Source organism: Chiloscyllium plagiosum, unplaced genomic scaffold (assembly GCF_037043375.1).
Source record: "Chiloscyllium plagiosum isolate Xiang-an unplaced genomic scaffold, Cpla_swu_hap1 HiC_scaffold_10, whole genome shotgun sequence".
Lineage (NCBI taxonomy): Eukaryota > Metazoa > Chordata > Chondrichthyes > Orectolobiformes > Hemiscylliidae > Chiloscyllium > Chiloscyllium plagiosum.
In genome coordinates, this window is record NW_028270148.1 from 8780278 (window position 1) to 8801190 (window position 20913).

Here is a 20913-nt window from a genome sequence, read left to right on the forward strand (position 1 = left end):
GGAAAAGGCAGGAGAATGGGGTTGAAAAACATATCAGTTATGATCGAATAATGGAGCAGACCTGATGGGCTGAATGGCCTAATTATGCTCCTATATCTTCTTGCTAGAGTATACTTTAGAATGATGCTAACATAACCAGTTTAATCCTGAGCTTATTAATCATGGAAGATTGCTCCTGGCTTCCCCGCATTCTTTGTTTGGAAAGGGATGACCTTTTGGAACTGAGATGAGGAAGAATTCATTCCGCCAGTAATACCCCTCCAGGAAGATGCCTGTGGTCCTTCATAGACTAATTACCATCTACTAGAGAAAATCTGGAAATATGTTTAGTTAAGAGCTTGAATTATGATATTGAGATCCCCTCTTTTGATTTTACTGACTTTATAGAGCAGTCACCAATGACAAGTTGTAGCTTCCTGCCAGAAATAGATGAAAGTAATCAAGATGCATGTCAGTGAGGAAGACTGGTTTCCTCTCTGTCCCTCCACCAGGATGTAACAGGGACCATATGCTCAGGGTGTCTATACATTGTTTTAATAAGGCCCTATCTTATTTTAAAAATACATTCATGTGAATGTGATCATCGCTGGCTAGCTGAGCATTTATTGTCCATCAGTAATTGGTCTAGAACTGAATGACTTGTTTGGCTATTTCAGAGTGAATTCCCTTGCTGTGGGCCTGGGTAAGGATGGCGGCAGATCTTCTTCCTTAAAGGCATTTGTTGCAGCAAAAGCTAACATTGGGTAAATGGCTACTGTTTAATTCCAAATTTGGGCTCATGCAGTTCAGTGGTGGTGTCCCTACCTCAGAGCCATGAAGTCCTACCCATGACAGAAGTGTGTCATAACAACATCTCTGAACAGGTTGAATAAATTTCTTTTTCCATTTTACATTTTTGTCAAATTCCTATTTTGCCATGGTGGGATGTGAACTCATATTCCCCAGAATATTGGGGCAGGCTGAATCACTGGCTGAGTAACATTACCATAATGCCACCAACTCCCTTGATGGCTTGATTCTAGTGCATCTGAGAATAATGTTTGATTATTTTGATGTGGGAATGGCTTGTACTATGGATTTTCTCTTAAATTAATGTTGTGTTTAGATTATTTGGTTCAATTTTGCATCCTGCCGCCCAGTAGTATGTCTGAAAGACTCAGAGAGGTGAAAAATGGGCTGGTTGGGTTGATGGTGTGGCCAGTCCTATATTCCACAGGGCACATTGTTGGGAGCACTAGCTCATGTCAAGTGTTGGACCCCACTATAGGTTCCAAGCATCCTTGGACTCCCAACTAAATGTTTGCACTCAAATTCAAATGGGAGACTGTCCTGTTTTATCCCAATAAGTTTGAAGTTTCATGCTCATCTCCATGCAGGAGGATTTCTCCATGCATTACCTGACTTAGTTTTGTAACTTCATTTCAGTGTTAAACACAATAACTGGAGCCAGTTGCACTGTAAGCCATTGTATGTCTCGGTCCAATTTAGACTTTAGCTCCCACTCCAGCTTGTGCCATCTTCAGGTTAAGTGGGGTTCAAGATTGGGAATTGTTAACTAAGAGCTCAGAAATGGAATGAATTCCCAATTTTGAAGCCATGTGGAATCCTTTGGGATTCTCCTGCTCATCTTGCATGTCTCTGTCAGGAGAATAACACAACTCCTGGAAAAATAGGATACTGTTTACCCTGTTCTTCTAAGATTTCTGAAGCTTTTACACTGAGACTTTGGGGACGAGAGGGGAATGCCCTGGCAGTCTAACTTTATTTTTATAGTTTCCATGTTTGTGGAGCTAAATATTTAAAATGAAGGTTACCCATGTAATTATCTCATGTCTGCTAGTGGAGGTACTCTATCCTGGGGTACTCAGTTTTGGGTATACTCTACTGCATTTAGTTTTTTTAAATTAATTCATGGGACAGTGTTGTCTCTGACTAGGGCAATGTTTATTGACCATCCCTAATTGCCCCAGAGGACATTTAAGAGTTAACCACATTGCTGTGGGTCTGGAGTCACATGTAGACCAGACCAGGTAACGATGGCAGTTTCCTACCCAGAAGAATATTAATGAGTCAGATAGGCCTTTTCGCCAACAATCAACTCATGGTCATCGTTACACTCTTAATTCCTGATTTCAAATTCTACCATCTATCATGGCAGGATTATGAACCCAGGTCCCCAGAATATTACCTGGGTTTCTGAATTGATAATCCAGTGATAATACCACCAGTCCATTGCCTCCCTATTAAACATCCTCAACCTCGCGAATACATTCCAGCCCACAACTCTCTGCCATTTATCTATTAGTTCACATGTAAATCTATCGATCTATCCATGAGATGATGTCTGCCTACTGAGTTTCTGATATCTGTCCCTTTGTAGTACATTGATGGCTGGATTTATGGCCCAATCTTGATGGGCCAAGTTTTGAAAATTGGTGGTTCAAATGGAAGTAAAAACAAGCTACTGAGAAATGATGTGTTGATTTGCCTCAATAAGTTTAAGGATTCATTTATGCATTGTCAGAGGTCTCAGGCGACTCCTGTTTAATCATGCAGAACTCTAAATTTTTATGCATCTTTTGTTTTTAAAGTTCGGCCATTTAAGCTCTTCCAAATGTGTACTATTGGAAGGAGAAAGGCTGAACCTTTTGTAATTTGCTGTGTTAAATGTTATTTGTATGAAGAATTCTGGGTGAAGAGCCAAGGGCAGATGTCCACTGAACTTGGAAGAGGGTAGAAGGGGAGAATGAGCTAAAGTAAGGAGAGGTGACATTCCCAAATTTGGGATTTCAGTGTTGATTCTTGGAAAGTATTCTGATTGTGGGGTAATTGAGATCATTGCCTGACCTCACAAAAGGGCAGGGAGCCCTGGTGAGATCAGAGACTTTGAAAATATGGTTTCTTTTCTCTTCTTACTCATAATAAAACAGCAGCAGTGAACTGAAACCGAATAGAATCATCATTACTGACTTGGAAGGAGTGACAGTGATGAAAGAATGATTACAGCCCAGTTTGGGAAATGTGGTGGCTGGTTTGCATTACTCTCTTTGCTGCAAACATCTTCTTTTCATTACACTCTGGTTGACCGAATTGTGTTTCTGCCAGCTTTTGGTTGTCATTTCACCTGAACACAAGGGTCCCTGGGCCAAGAGAAATGATTACTGGTTGACCACTTATCCCCACTCGATAACCATTGATAACTACCCTCTCTTTTTATTCTGCAGAAAATGCTTGGTGGTTGCTTTATCTGTTTTCCATTAGACCATGATGTCACTGTTTTCATATTTATTTTAGCTTCATCCTTTAAGTTTTGTTTTAACTCAAATTTCTTTAGAGTTGAGTCACCTCCCATTGGTACAATTAGATATTAGTGTTCCATATATTTGCTAAACTATGTTACCAGTTTGAGTGGGGAAGGTAAAGACTGAAACAAATTTTGATGCTCATGAGGGAGTTATCATATTTAAACATTTATTTAATGCTGTTTTGATTGCAACCATTTGGAATAGTTTGTCAATCAAAGGCACTCAGTGCTATTAACAACAGCCACATACAGAATGCCTGTAGAATATTTTATCATATTGTTGTTATGTTCTCCATACATAACAGCTCGCTGGAAAGCCTGTCTTCCAGCTGAAGCTTTGCTAACCATCTGGTTCCGGCAGAATGATTCCTTTTGCTCTACATTTTGTCAATCTGTTCCTATTTGACCCTAAGCTGAGTTCAAGACTGCACGCACTGTCCAGTGCCACAATTGCCCGCCTCCTTCCGCAAAGTTCCCCTTTCTACCCCTGCCTGAGGTCATTTGCTGCTGAAGCTTCATCCATGACCATGTCACTTCCAGCTTCCGCCATTCCAACATTCTCCTGGCTGCACTTTTCATCCTCCAGAAACCTGAGATCGTCTGGAATTCTGAATCACACAGTACAGAAGGGACTCTTTGGCCTATCAAGTCTGCACTGCCAAAAATACACAGTAGTTCCACTGCCCCACACCAGAACCATGGCCTTGAATGTTACTTCAACAGCAGTCACATCCAGACTCAAACCTGCAATCTTCTGCTCTCAATACCCACAGAAATACCAAACTCCCCCTCTCACTGATAGCCATTATTCTCACTGCTCCATGTAACTGCCAGCGACTCAGATTTAACATTTTCATAGTTGCGTTCAAATGGCCTCAACCTTCACCAGCCTCACCATCCCTCTGCACCAAACCCACCCACCTCAACCTCCAGGATTTGGAGATGCCAGTTTTGGACTGGGGTGAACAAAGTTAAAAATCACACAACACCAGGTTATTGTCCAACAGGTTTAATTGGAAGCACTAGCTTTCAGAGTGGCGCTCCTTCACCAGGTGGTTGTGGGCCACCTAATGGAGCAGCGCTCCGAAAGCTAGTGCTTCCAATTAAACCTGTTGGACTATAACCTGGTGTTGTGTGATTTTTAACTTTGTACAACCTCCAGGACATTTGCACTTCTTCAGTTCTGGCAGCTTGTGCATCCCTAAGTTTCGTAACTGGATTGTTAGCACTTATGCCTTCAGCTTTCTGAATACCGAGCTCTGAAATTCTCTCCCTAAATCTTTCTATATCTCTCTCCTCCATTAAGTTAATTCTTTCGAAATTCACACCGACTAGTCATTTCCCTGTGTCTCCCTGTGTGGCACAAGGTAAAGTTTGTTAAATAGTGCTCTGGTGAAATGCCCTCAAACTCTGAGAAGTCCTATGAGCAGCTGGAAGCAGAGATCAGAGATAAAAGGGGATGGAGGCAGATGTAATGGTGGTAGAGGAAGAAGAGATGGGGGCGCGGTTTGTCGGAAACCTCACTTAAAGTACTCCCGCCAAACTCATTCCAAGCTGTTGTGAGAGAAATTTAGGTAGTTTTGGGTCATTTAGGAAGAATGTGGAGGCTTTGGAGAAGACCAAAAGAGGTCTACCAGGATGTGAGAGTGGATTGGATTGTATTATCTGTATGGAAAGGTTAGACAAACTCAGATTGTTTTCACTCGAGCATTAGAAGCTGATGGGTGACCTACTAGAAGTCTATAAAATTATGAGAGGCATGGATAGGGTAGATAGTCAGAGTCTTTTCCAAAGCATAGAATGTCAACCTCTAGGGGACATAAGTTTAAAATGAGAGGGGGAAAGTTTAAAAGAGATATGCAAGGCATATGTTGTTTTTATATAGAGTCTGTTAGTTAGCTGGAACTCACTGCCAGGGGAGGTATTAGATGCAGATACAATAGCAATGTTTAAGAGGCATCTTGACAGGCCGGCTACTTGCGGAGCGTTTCAGAGAACACCTCTGGGACACCCGGACCAACCAACCCAACCACCCTGTAGCTCAACATTTCAATTCGGGAGACAGGCCGGCTACTTGCGGAGCATTTCAGAGAACACCTCTGGGACACCCGGACCAACCAACCCAACCACCCTGTAGCTCAACATTTCAATTCCCCCTCCCACTCCACCAAGGATATGCAGGTCTTTGGACTCCTCCATCGTCAGACCACAACAAAACGACGGTTGGAGGAAGAACGCCTCATCTTCCGGCTAGGAACCCTCCAACCACAAGGGATGAACTCGGATTTCACCAGTTTCCTCATTTCCCCTCCCCCCACCCTGTCTCAGTCAAATCCATCAAATTCAGCACCGCCTTCCTAACCTGAGATCTTCTTCCCGACCTCTCCGCCCCCACCCCAGTCTGACCTATCACCCTCACCTTGACCTCTTTCCACCTATCACATTTCCGACGCCCCTCCCCCAAGTCCCTCCTCCCTACCTTTTATCTTAGCCTGCTGGACAAACTTTTCTCATTCCTGAAGAAGGGCTTATGCCCGAAACGTCGATTCTCCTGTTCCCTGGATGCTGCATGACCTGCTGCGCTTTTCCAGCAACACATTTTCAACTCTGATCGCCAGCATCTGCAGACCTCACTTTCTCCTCAGATGCATGAACAAGCAGAGAATAGAGGGATAAGGATCATGTGCAGGCAAAAAGGATTAGTTTAGAATGACATCTGGTTGGTATATGCATGGTAGGCTGAAGGGCCAGAACCTATGCTCCACTATCCTATGTTCGAAATGTTTTAGACCAGCAATGACTGTACAGAAGGATGATAAATGCTGAGTTCTGAAGTAGAGTCACCAGACCTGAAACAGCTTTGACAAAGGGTCAGTTAGACTCGAAACGTCGGCTCTTTTCTCTCCTTACAGATGCTGCCAGGCCTGCTGAGATTTTCCAGCATTTTCTCTTTTGGTTTCCGAAACAATAATTCTGTTTGCCTCTCCACAACTGTTGTCAGACCTGTTGACTTTCTCCAGCAATTTCTCTTTTTGTAGTAAATTGGGAATACAGTTGAGGGAGTGACTACCTTGTAAACAATTTTTTTTTACTCATACCCTCTTGGAATTGTTAACAACTGGACACAGGTTTTTCTCATCATGAAGTGATCAATTTGATTGCAAGATGAACATTTTGATATGAACGATTGTGTCAAATTGTGTTTTATTTCCAGAGCTGGCACCACCTATAAAGTGGCTGTTTCTGGAATGTTTGAGGGTGGAGAAAGTTTGCCACTGTATGGGGAGGAACAGACAACCCTCTCAGATGAAGCATTAGAGAAACCTCTGGGACCACCAGGTAACGAGTTTACTGATTGATCAGTGACTTAACATGAAGCTTCTCTCCAAATCAGTGACGTCTTAGATATTGGCATTAATGGGAACATAAGGAGCCCGTTCAGTCACCCAAACCTGACTTAGAAAACCTCCTGCACCTTGAGGTGGATGGGGCAGACATAACACATGCTTAAGTCAGTGATTTATTGCTTGTTTTCCCTGGTGAAAGTCAGATATGTCAAGTATCACTGACCACACACTGTTCTCAATCTCCCTTAGGCATCTTGGAAGGATTTACTAATACACAATGCACTAGTAAGTTCTAAACGTACCATCAGTGGCCATCAGATCCTCAAGTGAGACTCGAGCCTGGAGCTTCTAGCTGAGAGTCAGGGCACTACCCAGTGCAACACAAGACCTCCCTTGTAAATCTGATCTGCCATAAAATTATATCACAGCTGACCTGAATCTCAACTCTATTGGTTCCATAATAACCATACCTGACAAAAAACTATCAATATCAGCTTAAATTTTTCAATTGATATCACCTCAAAATCTTTTAAGAATTTAACATTGGAATTTTTTAAACGTTCTTTTTGTAAATAGATAATTTGATAAGTAGCAAGGTAGATGGATAATGGAGAATTTTTAAGAACTAGATATAGATCATTGCATATCGATTTCCAAAAGTCATTTGACAAGCTACCATGAAAGGCTATGGTAGAAAGGGGAACATCGATAAAAGATTTATTAATTAACTATCAGTTAGTGAACAGGAAGCAGTCAGTAATGACACTCACATCGTTTTTTGGATTAGCAAGCTGTAATTATATGAATGCCACAGGTAAGAGTGCTGGCACCTCAAATATTTACAATCTGTACCAATGACTTGAATGTGGAAACTGAAAGCACTGCAGTTAAATTTGCCAAGGAAGCCAAGATCGGTAAGCAAGTAAAAGTAAAGTATTGCGGATGTTGGAAGCAAACACAGAGAAGACTGGAGAAACTCAGCAGGTCTGGCAGCATCTGCGAAGAGATGTTCTGAGTGAGACTCAAACAGAACTTGAAATATTAACTCCGTATATCTCTCCACAGATGCTCCCAGACCTGCTGAGCATTATTTGCATTCTCGGTCTTTGTTATTGTAAGGGGTGTTAGAGGGTCTGAAAATGGATATGGACTGGACAAGTGAATATGCAACAAAATCGCAGATGGAGTATAATGTGGGAACTGGTGAACTTTGGTAGTATATTGTTTAATGGAGGAAGATTGCAGAATTTGGTGGTCCAGAAGGATCTGGTGATTTGGGTACACAAATTCGCAACAAGTTAGTAAGTAGGTATAGCACTGTTTTCCCCAGAAAACAGTATGGACTGAGTCATAGAGTCATAAAGGCATAGAGATGTACAGCACAGAAACAGACCCTACGATCCAATCCGTCCATGCTGGCCAGATGTCCCAACCCAATCTAGTCCCACTAGCCAGCACCCGGCCCATATCCCTCCAAACCCTTCCTATTCATATACCCATCCAAATGCCTTTTAAATGTTGCAGTTGTACTAGCCTCCACAACTTCCTCTGGCAGCTCATTCCATGCATGTACCACCCTCTGCGTAAAATAGTTGTCCCTTAGGTCTCTTTTATATCTTTCCCCTCTCACCTTAAACCTATGACCTCTAGTTCTGGATTCTCCGACCCCAGGGAAAAGACTTTGTCTATTTACTCTATCCATGCCTCTCATAATTTTGTAAATGTCTATAAGGTCACCCCATAGTCTCCGACGCTCCAGGGAAAACAGCCCCAGCCTGTTCAACCTCTCCCTATAGTTCAAATCCTCCAACCCTGGCAAAATGCTTGTAAATCTTTTCTGAACCCTTTCAAGTTTCACAACATCTCTCCGATAGGAAGAAGACCAGAATTGCAAGCAGTGTTCTAACAGTGGCCTAACCAATGTCCTGTACAGCAGCAGTGTGACCTCCCAACTCCTGTACTCAATACTCTGACCAATAAAGGAAAGCATACCAAACACCTTCTTCACTATCATATCTACCTGTGACTCCACTTTCAAGGAGCTATGAACCTGCACTCCAAGGTTTCTTTGTTTAGCAACAATCCCGAGGAACTTTCCATTAAGTGTATAAGTCCTGCTAAGATTTGCTTTCCCAAAATGCAGAACCTCGTGTTTATCTGAATTAAACTCCATCTGCCACTTCTTAGCCCATTGGCACATCTGTAATCCAAGGTTATCCTCTTCGCTGTCCACTACACCTCCAATTTTGGTGTCATCTGCAAACTTACTAACTATGCCTCTTATGATCACATCCAAATCATTTATATAAATGACAAAAAGTAGTGGACCCAGCACCGATCCTTGTGGCACTCCACTGGTCACAGGCCTCCAGTCTGAAAAACAACTCTCCACCTCCACCCTCTGTCATAGCCAAATGGCTAGTTCTCCCTGTATTCCATGAGATCTAACCTTGCTAACCAGTCTCCCATGGGGAACCTTATCGAATGCCGTACTGAAGTCCATATAGATCACATCTACTACTCTGCCCCCATCAATCCTCTTTGTTACTTCTTCAAAAATCACAATCAAGTTTTGTGAGCCATGATTCCCCACGCATAAAGCCATGGTGAGTCCTTGAATTTAGTTAAGGCTGATTAGATAGATTTCTATTTGACTTAGGAATCAAGGCTTATGGGAGGCAGAATAGAAAGTGGAGCTGACAGCATGAGATCATCCTTGGAGGAGCAATCATGAAGGGCTGAATAGCCTACACATGCTTCTAAGGCTTATGTTCTATTATTTATGAACATATTGCATGACAATGACTTGATGTTATTTTGAGGACTATTTCCAGCTCAAGAGGATGTTAAGAAAATGTAAAAGTTGATCCACATTCATACTTGTCTTAATCTTCCTTCCCAATTCTTCCAAAGTCCTAATCCTGCAATCTTAATCCTACTGCTCAACCATCTATTTATATTCCATTAGCATAAACAATTTGCTGGGAAATTTCAGCACATGTTCACTCACCACCCACTGGAATCTGAGATAAGAAGGGTTTGGGCAAGGGTTAAGTCCTGAAAATACAGCTAATGGCCCAACTCTCAGGAAACCACTTTAAAAGGGGGCTCAGTGCGCCTTCATTAATCACCAGAGTGCTGCTGTCACCCTTGGTATTGCCTGCAGGGGGAGTGCCCGAGCACCATCAGTCCAAAAAACTCAAATTGTCATTTGTGAGATTAAAGTAATAAAACTAGAACATAGTGTGTGCATATGAATTGAATTTCCTCAGACTGGGATTCCAATTTTGTCCTCTTATGATCATTTAATGCCCTCATATGAATCTCCCCTCTGCACTCTATCAATGCAGATGTGAATGTCTATGCAGAGGTGAATTTCTGCATAAATGTTTTCACTAAATCTAACTTAATGACTCAATTCTGCATTTAAACAGTTGACCCAACAGTTCTAAAGTGGCAATAAGATAGTTGCAAAACTAGTTGCTAAAACTAATTGCCTCAAAGTATTAAAGTCAAATTACATTCACACAAACCATACTGTCGCATTTGGTTAGCTCAGTTGGCTGGATGGCCGGTTTGTAATGCAGAGTGATGCCAACAGCATGGGTTCTTTCAAGGGTTCTCCTTCTGAACCTACACCCCTTCCTGAGTTTAAAGTTTAAACTTACCACCACTTGTTTCTCTCTGCTAAAAAAGTAACTTCATTACATTCTACCAGATCACACCAACTGTGATGCTCATAGATAATATTACAAATATTTCATAGCAGTGGCATTGCGTCATGTTGTATTTCAGCAATTATTTTGCTTTAGTAGAATTGCCCATTGCAATCCTAAACATACAGCAACAAATAAAAGGTCTCACAATACTGCACTGAACAGCAGGTGATCCCAAAGGATACTCATGAGGCCAATGGTCTTTTAAACTCTCATACAAATAGGGTGAGAAAACATTCTCAATGTATGTCAGGCATTTCAAACAGTGAGGCTTTTATATTTTGGGCAGGAAAACGTGGTAGCTCATTCAGCCACAAACTGCAAAAGCTTAAATCCTCCTTCAGTTTCCTTGCCATTAAATGTAACTATTTGCCTCACACTGAAATGTTACTATATGCAAACATTCCGAAGAAACAATATCCCACTTCAGACATTTGCTTTTAATTTTGGAAGAGTGTCTCTGACAGATGAACAGATTTGGGGCTTAATGATTAAAACTATAATTTAAGTATGATAGATTCATTTGAATATAGATCTTGGAAATCCCGCTCAGAACAGAAGAATATTTGACCTTCAAAGCGTTGAATCTTTCCCTGTTCCTGTCTTCTCCGATTCCTTAACATTTGGACATTAACCTGTTTATTTTCAATTAATTGATGTAACACATGGAAGTAGGCAGAATGAGTGTACTCAGTGCTTGCATGGGACATTAGTAAGTATGCTGTAACTGTTGCAGAGTTTACCACTGCAGCTATCAGTGAGATTAAAGTACCACTGCAGCTTTCAGTTCTCTGTACACACTTTAAGGTGCCTTTACTGGTTAAAATATAAATTTGTTCTTTTTCTTCCCAGTCATGAGCATGGACAGTCTATAAATTGCACATGGATCAGAGACTCTGATTAATGGTTATTTATTCCTTTGTGAAGCAGTAACATTTTCAATTTTGACATTTACGCAGAAGACGACCTTCCTCCACTCCCGTTCCCTTTTGATTTTGCAGCTAGCACTATATACCTGCTTACAATATTCCAGCCATTGAAAGCAGTAATCGTACATGAGCACAGAAGAAACTTATGAAGTGATGGAGTGGATGTTTTTTGAAATTTCCAAGAGGGTACAAATGAGGCCAAAGGCTGGGAGGATTGCAATGTCATGTAACCAGCAATTGCGTGGATTGTCACGAAAACAGCAAAAAAAAATGTTGTTGGAACATACGCAAGCACTTTATTCATTTAAATAAAAATTCCTCTCAAACCTTCTCTGTGTCTTGTCATCTTTGGTGTTTCTGCAATGCGATCCTTCATATATTATCCTCAAATTCTGCAGATTTGTGCCTCAAGCTGAAGGGAGTTGATCTATACTTCAGTTTGTTTATTGAGATTGTGAAACCTAGGAACTGTTTTCGTGCTGCGTGTTCTCTTACCAAAATCATGAGCACTTATATGTGACAATACTAACCTACCTGCTGTTGGATTTGTTAGAATTGAGTGTTTGACTGACAGTATCATCCCTTTTATTTACTTTGGTGTTTTTACAGCATTTGGTTTGGAATCGGATACAATGCCTGCTTGTTTTTGAATTCGAAGAACCTTCAAAAACATTGGGTGACTTTCAGCATTAAGGAAACAGTATTTAACCTAATTAATATTCCTTATTCAAAATGAACTGGTGAGGAAGATGGTAATCCAAGTTGGGGATTATAGTTAGGGTGCTGTAAATGAGGAATATTATATTTGACAATGGCTTTAGAATAGTTTTGTAGTATTGCATGACACTCTGCTTTACCAATTGGAACAACACATAAATAATTCTTTATTACTTCAATTTCCAATTCAAAAATTGAAATTGAATGTTATTTTTAGAATGGTAACATCTGTAGCCCTATGCTAGGATTACCATGTACCAATTCACCACTGTCCAATATGTTTTAGCTTTAAAAAGTAGTCTCTAAGATTTATTTTCTGATCTGCTTAAACGTAAGTGATACAACGATGTGAAATGTCACAACTAGCATCATTGTGACACTTATATGTGATGGCATTGTGTGGCAGAAGTGGCAAAAAATACGTTGAACTCTTGTCACAAAAACAATGTCAATTATAACTCCAATTTTATTCCCAAGGTCAATAGAGATTTCTTGATGTTAATTGCAAAGGTGAGCATACCAGCAAATTTCACCCTGGTTTTCTTGCATTGCTTAACCATATTCTAATGCAAATTGTCTTTTATGTTTTGTTGATTTATACATTTCATTCCTGAATAATAGTATCAGCTGCATAATGTGCACATTTTTCTTCTTCTGAAGTAGGTTAAAAATTTACGCCGGAGGTTTGTTCCTTAGTAACTGTTTTTCACTGTGACAGGGCTGCAGTGTACCACTAGGGCAGCTGCTGACATCGTGCTGCTTGTGGATGGATCTTGGAGTATCGGGCGACTTAATTTCCGACAGATCAGAAATTTCATCTCCAAGCTGGTTCAAGTCTTCGACATTGGTCCCAGAAGAGTACAGTTTGGTGAGCTCTCGCAGAGTCCTCCTTGATTCTGTCAATTTGCTATTTCATTTCCTCAAGCAACAAAATAAATTGACATGGCTCACTGGATTGTCTGAATGTCCTTAGGTCTGGCCCAGTACAGCGGAGACCCAAGGACCGAATGGAACCTTAATCAGCACAGGGACAAGAAGAGCTTACTTGATGCTGTAGCGGGTCTACCTTACAAAGGGGGCAACACCTTGACAGGTAGGCTGTTTTACCCTGTGGATCTGGATGATCTTGTGGAAACACAGGCCATTCAGCCTTTTGAGACTGTGCTGTCCTTCAGTGAGATCACAGCCGATTTGTAGCTGATTGTGACTTGAACCAGTCATGAGTGAAGACTAGCTATCACAGAATCACTGCTTCGACACTCTCTCTAGTGCATTCATGTCCTTCCTATAATGTGATGCCCAGGATTGTACAAAATACTCCTGCTGAGGTCTCCCAAATGTCTTAAATAAGTTGAACATCACCTTTTTGCTCTTCCACTGAAAGCCCTTAGCAATAAAAATGAGTCTACTGTGTGTTACTCACTGCTCTCTCTACCTATTCTGCTACCTTCAAAGATCTGTACACATACACAGAACAACCTCAGTTATTTGAACGAGACGGATGGGGAGTATTTTGTTAAGATAACTGATTGTTCGGATTTCGGATTGTTCGGATAACAAATTGTTCGGATAACTGATTGTTCGGATAACTGATTGTTCGGATAACTGATTGTTCGGATAACAGATTGCTTGGATAACTGATTGTTTGGATTACTGATCTGATCATAAACAAAGGAAGCATTTACAGGACCCTGAGACATGTTTGGAGAATCCGAAATTCGGATAATTGATGTGCCCTCCCCAACTTGGAAGTGAACTCCCTATTTCATTTTATCTTTCCATGTTTTTCTGACCAAAGTACATCTCCTTACACTTCTCTGCATGAACCTCATCTACCACCTTCCCTTCTACACCCCCAACTTCTCTATGTCCTTTTTGATTGCCACACTGTCTTCCTTATACCTTACAATTCTTCCAAGCTCAGGTGGTTTCCCATGATCTTTACCTTTTAAAAAATTCACTTGTGGGATGTAGTGTCTCTGGCTGCGCCAGCATCTGTTTCCCATCCATCGTTGCCCTTGAGTAGGTGGAAAGCTGCCTTCTTGAATCACTGCAGTCCATGTGCAACAATGTCTTTAGGGAGGGAGTTCCACAATTTTGACCCAGCAACACTGAAGGGACAGTGATATACTTTCCTCAGGATGGTGAGGGGAGGGGAACTTACAGGTACTGGTGTTCCCATGTATCTGCTGCCCTTGTCCTTCTAGATGGCAGTGGTCCTGGGTTTGGAACGTGCTTCCTCAGGGATTTGTCATGTGTTCAGAATATCTTTGCTGCAATGCTAAATACAACCTGTACAATAAGGGGGGAGCCATACTGTCAGAGCCAGTGCACACCAAAGCAATATTGGCAGCCTTAGCTTGTAATGACTGACCAGAGTATAGCACAAGTTTAACCATTCTAACTCTGAAGTGAGGATGGTGATCTGTCTGTGCAGCCGTGAATTCTCCCAATGACTATTGCTGCATTTTTCTGGACCCATGTTCTAATCTCTCTCACCTCGTAACTCAGAGCAGAGAACATCTTTTGCCAAAGCTTTCATCCAATTCCCACTCTCAATTTACTTCTCAAGTAACCCTCCTTCAATGATTGATGCAAGTTGCCTGTTTTTACCTTATTTTCTCACTGTTATTCTCAGGCATGGCTCTCAACCACATATTGCAAAACAACTTTAATACTGATGCTGGTGCTCGTCCGAACGCACGTAAGATTGGTGTCCTCATCACTGATGGCAAGTCGCAAGATGATGTTGGCATTCCCTCCGATACTTTGCGCAACATGGGAGTGGAGCTGTATGCTGTTGGTGAGTTGGCATGGTGTGAAACAGAGTGGGAAACTGGAAGGAAGCGAAGGCAGTCAAGGTATTGAACATAACTTGGGCAGAGCAGCAGATTCTCTAAGCTCAAGCAACTAAGGTGATATCACCATTCAAGTCTAACATTCTTTTCTAAAGTATAGCTAACCACTTGACATTTTATGATAAGCTGACACTTTTGCTGATACCAAAGGTCTTTTCCTATTTTTCAAATAAACTAAGTTTGATTTCTCAAATGTCTTTGGTGGGATCCAAGCTTGCATCCTCTGGATTGCTAGATCAGTAATAACCACATTGTTACCATATGTATCAATAATAGTTATACCTGCAGTATTACTTTTAATAAAGTGACTTTGCAATGGCATTCTTTGAAGAGGTAGTAAAAATCATAGTTTGTTAACTTTAGTGTTTAAGTTAGATATGCAATTCTGCTCTGAACACTGAGCTGTAGAAACCATCTCTGAAGCCATACTGCAGAACAATAGCCTGGGCATTGGATTGCTAGTCTGGTGACTGTACGACTGTGCCACTTTCTTGAGTACTCACTGTTATCAAATATGATGTTCTTCCTTAGGTATTAAGAATGCGGATGAAGCCGAATTGAAGCAGATTGCCACTGACCCAGACAGCATTCACGTGTACACCGTGGCTGATTTTGCTTTACTCACTGAAATTGTTGATGACCTGAGCACGAATCTCTGTAACAGTGTAAAGGGGCCAGGTATGAAATATCGTTCGAGAACTTGATTTTAGCAAACGCTGTGCAGAGAATCAGATTGCAGCAAAAGAATCCACTCAGCCCATTGTTCCTGTACTAGCTCTTGGAAAGAGATTTCTAATTCATCTGACTGCCCCATTGGTTTGGTTTGCAAGTATTTATAATTCCCTTTCGATTCAAGCAGTCAAAATGGACCAATCAAGTTTCAATCTGCTGCCTACTGTTGGGTGGTTTTACAATGTCAAGACTGTACTGTGGTTAGGGTTTGGACTAGGATTCTTACCTTGGCTATAGGTTTATGAGGGACATGGACAGGGTGAATAAAAAACAACTGTTCCCCTAAGTTGAAGGGATAATAACAAGGGGGCTTAACTTTAAAGAGAAAGGCTGGAGATTCAAAGGGCAATTGCAGAAAACCACTTTCACCCAGAGGGTGGTGGAGCCTGGAGTGCATTGCCTGGGACAGTAATTGAGATATGAAGCTCACAACCTTAATAAAGCACTTGGATAAGCATTTGAACTGTTGTAACATTGGAGGCTATGGACCCAGTGCAGGAAAGTGGGACGATTGTAGATTTAGTGGAACTTTGGCAGTACAGACTTGATGGGCCCAACAGAATAGCAAGCAGTTAAATTATGTGTTTTTTTTTCACATTTGATGACAATTTACACCATTAAAGTGTTGAGAGGGAACAGGTCATCTTAGGTTACCCGTGTTAAATAGCAGTGTGCTGACTGAATACTTCCATCATGCCTGTGTGAACGTGGAACTGGCAGATTTCTTTGGGAAGCAGGAGACAGATACAGGCAGAGGGGAAGCAGGTATGGAAAGCCAATAGCTGCTCCTTTGGTTGAAAATTGATCTGGAAAATAATCAGTGTTAGGCCGAAGCGATGTTTTCTTCACACGAGCAAATTAATCACCTTGCTGCCTCTATCAAGTTTAAAATAGCAAATTCTGGCTAATGAGGCAAAACAGTCAATGTCAACATTCCTTTGCATTGAGCCATACCCAATAATACAGCCTAAATTCCAATTTTTGGCCTGCCTTCAGTTAGTTGGACTTCAGCCCTGGACTATAAACTGATCGTGTCAGAATGTGTGAAATTACGGAGATTATCAATTGTTGAGCCTTCTTAGTTTAGGGCTTAACTCATGGAAATGTTCAGAATGGATATGGGTAGATTTCTGATCTTACAGGTGTGGAGCAATTTTGGTTTCTGTGAAAGTGGGAGGGGCATGGAATGAATATTATAGTGGCAAAAATGAAGGGCCTGTGTGCCTGCTATGCTGTGCAAACTAATTGTGGGCTATGGTGCATGGTATTAAAACAGAGCCCCAGTGTGAGAACATTTGTGAGTTGGTGTCAGTCACCTCAATAATTGCAAAGGGAGAGCAGCAAAGTGACAAAGCATAAATGAAATGTACCTCCAGAAATTTGGGATGAATAATCTTTTTAATACCACTAAATGATCTATCAAGTTAAAAAATCACACAACGCCAGGTTATAGTCCAACAGGTTTATTTGGAAGCACTAGCTTTCGGAGCGCTGCTCCAAATTGACAACCACCTGATGAAGGAGCAGCGCTCCGAAAGCCAGTGCTTCCAAATAAACCTGTTGGACCACAACCTGGTGTTGTGTGATTTTTAATTTTGTACATCCCAGTCCAACACTGGCATCTCCAAAAAATGATCTATCAATATCATACTCTTTCTCCAGGTAATTATTGGGAACAAATTGTACAGCTGCAATGCTACCAGTACCGGCACAATAGGCTGAATGGCCTCCTTCTGCACCATAATAGTTGTGTACAGTGCTATAAGAAGGGTTGTAGAAAATAATAGTACATACATTTCAAGAGGAAATGGTTAAGTGGTAATGTCATCAATATAAATAAACAGGTAATATAATGTAGATATGTAAATCCAGAAGTTTATTTTGAGCAACTCAATGAATTTAAACAATTTAGAGCATTTTTAGTTGTAGGAAATCTGTATTTACCTAATTGTAGATCCTGTAATTAAGATTCATTCTCTGGACATGGGTGTTGATGACGAAGCTAGTATTTACTATCCATTTCCTAACTACCCTTGAGGAAATGGTGACGGGCCATTTTCAGAAACCTCTACAGTTCAGCTGGTGACATTGCTGCCTCGTGCTGTTATAGAGAGGTCTAGGAATTTGATCTATCGACAATGGAGGAATGAGAATACATGTCCAATTCAGGGAGCATGGAACTTGGAGGAGTACTTGGAAATAATCGTGTTTTCTTGCAACTGCTACCCTTGACTTTCCAGATGTCGGAGAGTTCAGAGTTTGGGAGGTGCAGCTGAAGGAACTTTAGCAAGAAGCTCGGGATTGTCCATCAGACAGGTTGGGGACTATGAGAAATGAGTGGGTGCTAAGCTAGCAGAGTGAGTACCAGAGGGATCTACTCATGCTGTCTCTTGACATTTGCTGTCGTAGGTGACTTGAATCCTCCAACAAACCTGGTTACCTCTGAGGCGACTCATCACACCTTCCGGGTAACTTGGGATCACTCTGATTCAAACTTTGATCGGTACAGGGTGGAATACCAACCAGTGGCTGGAGGGAAACCTGAAGAGGTTAGTGAACTGCTTCCCAAGTGTTGTATAAATATCAATAAAATCAAATTGAGAGAGCTGTTAAGAGGTCAAACATTGGTCTAAGTTTAGTAAGTATATACATTTATTTATTATTATGCATTTGATTCCTCCTCCTGCTGCTCCCCCCCCCCCCCCCCGTCCAGCCCCGACACCCAGCATGCTGAGCTGGGCTGTCTAACAGTGGCCTCTGTGTTGTGGGGATGCTGTTACAGAAAAGTCACCTAACTGTATATTCAAAACATATGTGGTCTCCTTGAGTTCACAGGGATAAGAGAGAGTTGTTTTAACATTGCTACTCGCGAGTCAGGGCACTTCCAAACTTCAGCTGTGATCGTTGTGGACCCTGCAATGATTAAGTCTGGAGTGGGCTCAAACTGGAGTGGGAATGCAGTGTCAGATAGGCACAGGCAGCCTCTTTCAGAGCTGAGGCAGAGATTTTATGGTTGCCCTCACTCTGTGTGGCTGCAGTAGTGAACGCAATTGTGTCAACTCCCTCTTCCCACTCTTCCAATAAAAGCATGAAGCCATTTCTGTCAACTGGCTTCTTAACCAATGCAGACACAGGGAATTTCATGCTGCCATTTCACTTACCAATAAATATGGGTCAGAATCAAAGATTCAAAACTTCGGATTGTGTATGGAACCACATATCCAGCCTTCCTCCTGTTGCTTGCATTGTTTTACTGTCCCAGTTCATGGCCATATTTGGATGATGGCGACGTGCTCTTTCAGGTGTTAGTAAATGGAAGAACCAAGACCACAGTATTGAGAAACCTGCAGCCTGACACGGAATATGTTGTCAATGTGTACGGACTGCTGGAAGGAGAAGTCAGTGAACCTCTTATGGGAACAGAGACCACACGTGAGCCAGATATTATCTACTTGCTTTTACTTTATTACGAGGTCTATGTAACAAAAAAATGTTTGTCAAACCTTTCTGATTGTTTTGTTTGAAATCGCTTGATTGTAATGGCAGAACATCCACAGAAACTTGGCTTCAAGCTATTTGTAACTGTTGATGTAGTGAAAACGTTCCAGGTCTTTCTTGTCTGGCATATTTCCCTAAACAAAGAGATCAGCCACACAATTTTTCTGGTGCCTCTCTAGCTCTGTTTTGAGTCAGTATCAGCATGCTCGTCAGTGATGCAGGGAGCAAAACTCGTACAGTTAGCTATGTTCTTCAGTGTACAAGTTAAGGTACATTGCCGGGGCATTGCAGAGGGAGCTCTACTCTGCAACTAACTAGTCATAGAGTCAGAGCGGTCCACAGCATTGAAACAGGCCCTTCAGCGCAACCTGTTCATGCAGCCCAGTTTTCAGAATTAAATAGTTTCATTTGCCTGCATTTGGTCTGTATCCCTCCTTGGAGATATTGAGGTCTGCAGATGCCAGAAAGTCAGAGTTGATAAAGTGTGGAGCTGGAAAAAGCACAGCAGAGGAGCAGGGGAGTTGACATTTCAGGTTGGAACCTTCCATTAGGACTCCCCCGCATTTCCATCCAGACCTATCCCATCCATGTATCTGTTTAAATGCTTCTGAAATGAAGAAATTGTACTTGCTTTCACCACTACCTCTGGCAGACCATTCTAGACATTCACCACCCTCTGTGCAAAAACATTGCCCCGTGGACCCTTTGTGTCTCACCTCTCTGACCTTAAACCTATGTCGTCTAATTTTATACTCCCCTACCATAGGGTAGAGCTATTATCTGCCTACCCTATCTAGTGTGCTGTCCCTGACAGGGCAAGTCCTTCACTCTGAAACTCACACAGTGGTTCCCCAGCAATGGTTTTCATTCTCTTCCTCTCAGTGCCATTGTGACTTGGAATTTCAAGGCTCCTTTTTGCTAGTCAGAAAATCCATCTCAAGATACCTGAAAGGTGCTGGATGTCAGATAAGAGGATATCACTTTCTTAGCAATTACTTCTTCATGATTTTTAAATTCTCTTTTGACAGTGCCCATTCCTGGTGTGAGAAATCTAAATGTCTACGATATTACCCCGACCACGATGAATGTCAGATGGGAGCCAGCTCGTGGTGCCTCGGGATATATGCTGCTCTACACACCGATGAATGCCAGTCAGCCAGCTGTACAGAAAGAGGTATCGGAAAATACGATTTAATTTCCCTGGCTCCTTCAGACATTACCAATCAAATTCCATCCTGATTATTAGCTCAAACCAGCTTCTGTGTGATCTGTATTTTGCTTGTGTGTGGACTGAGTGGAGAAGACAAAGAAGCAATTTATTATTCATTCTCAGGGTTAGGGTCATTGGCAAAACCAGTACTTATTGTTCATCTCCCAGTTGTCCCTGAGGACCTGGTGGTTGTGGTGGAAATTCTTCCTCAACCACAGGGGCTTTGCACAGCTAAGAAGACTGCTAGCCCACATCTAGGCAGCTAAAACCCAACCACATTTATGGGTGGGACTGAAGTCACAAATAAACTCAGCTCAGTTATTTCCCTGGAGACATTGTTAAAAGAGTTGGACTTCTGATGAATATTGACATGTTTTAAATTAAACTCCAATTTGCCAACGACCATACTGGGAGTTCACTACTTTGTGAGGATTACTGATCACGTTCCATAATAATTAGGCTACTGTAATTCTATCTTTGCATAAAACAACTGGAGCTGCATTGCAACATCTTTTTGGCAATTTATTTTATCAGTTTCAAATACAAAATGGCCTGGTCCTGTGAGGCAGCAGTACTAACCACTGAGCCATTCTGTGTATATC

General features: G+C 41.7%; 1 protein-coding gene across 1 annotated transcript in view; it reads left to right on the top strand.

Moving 5' to 3' along the window:
* Positions 1–20913, top strand: part of LOC122552587 (collagen alpha-1(XII) chain-like) — a 275375-nt gene that overhangs the window by 76531 nt on the left and 177931 nt on the right. Inside the window, exons 16-23 of the mRNA XM_087991107.1 lie at positions 6519–6643; positions 12732–12881; positions 12987–13106; positions 14652–14816; positions 15403–15549; positions 18013–18152; positions 18906–19035; positions 20130–20275. Of these exons, the coding sequence (XP_087847233.1) occupies positions 6519–6643; positions 12732–12881; positions 12987–13106; positions 14652–14816; positions 15403–15549; positions 18013–18152; positions 18906–19035; positions 20130–20275 (1123 nt within the window). The remainder of the gene's footprint in view (positions 1–6518; positions 6644–12731; positions 12882–12986; positions 13107–14651; positions 14817–15402; positions 15550–18012; positions 18153–18905; positions 19036–20129; positions 20276–20913) is intronic.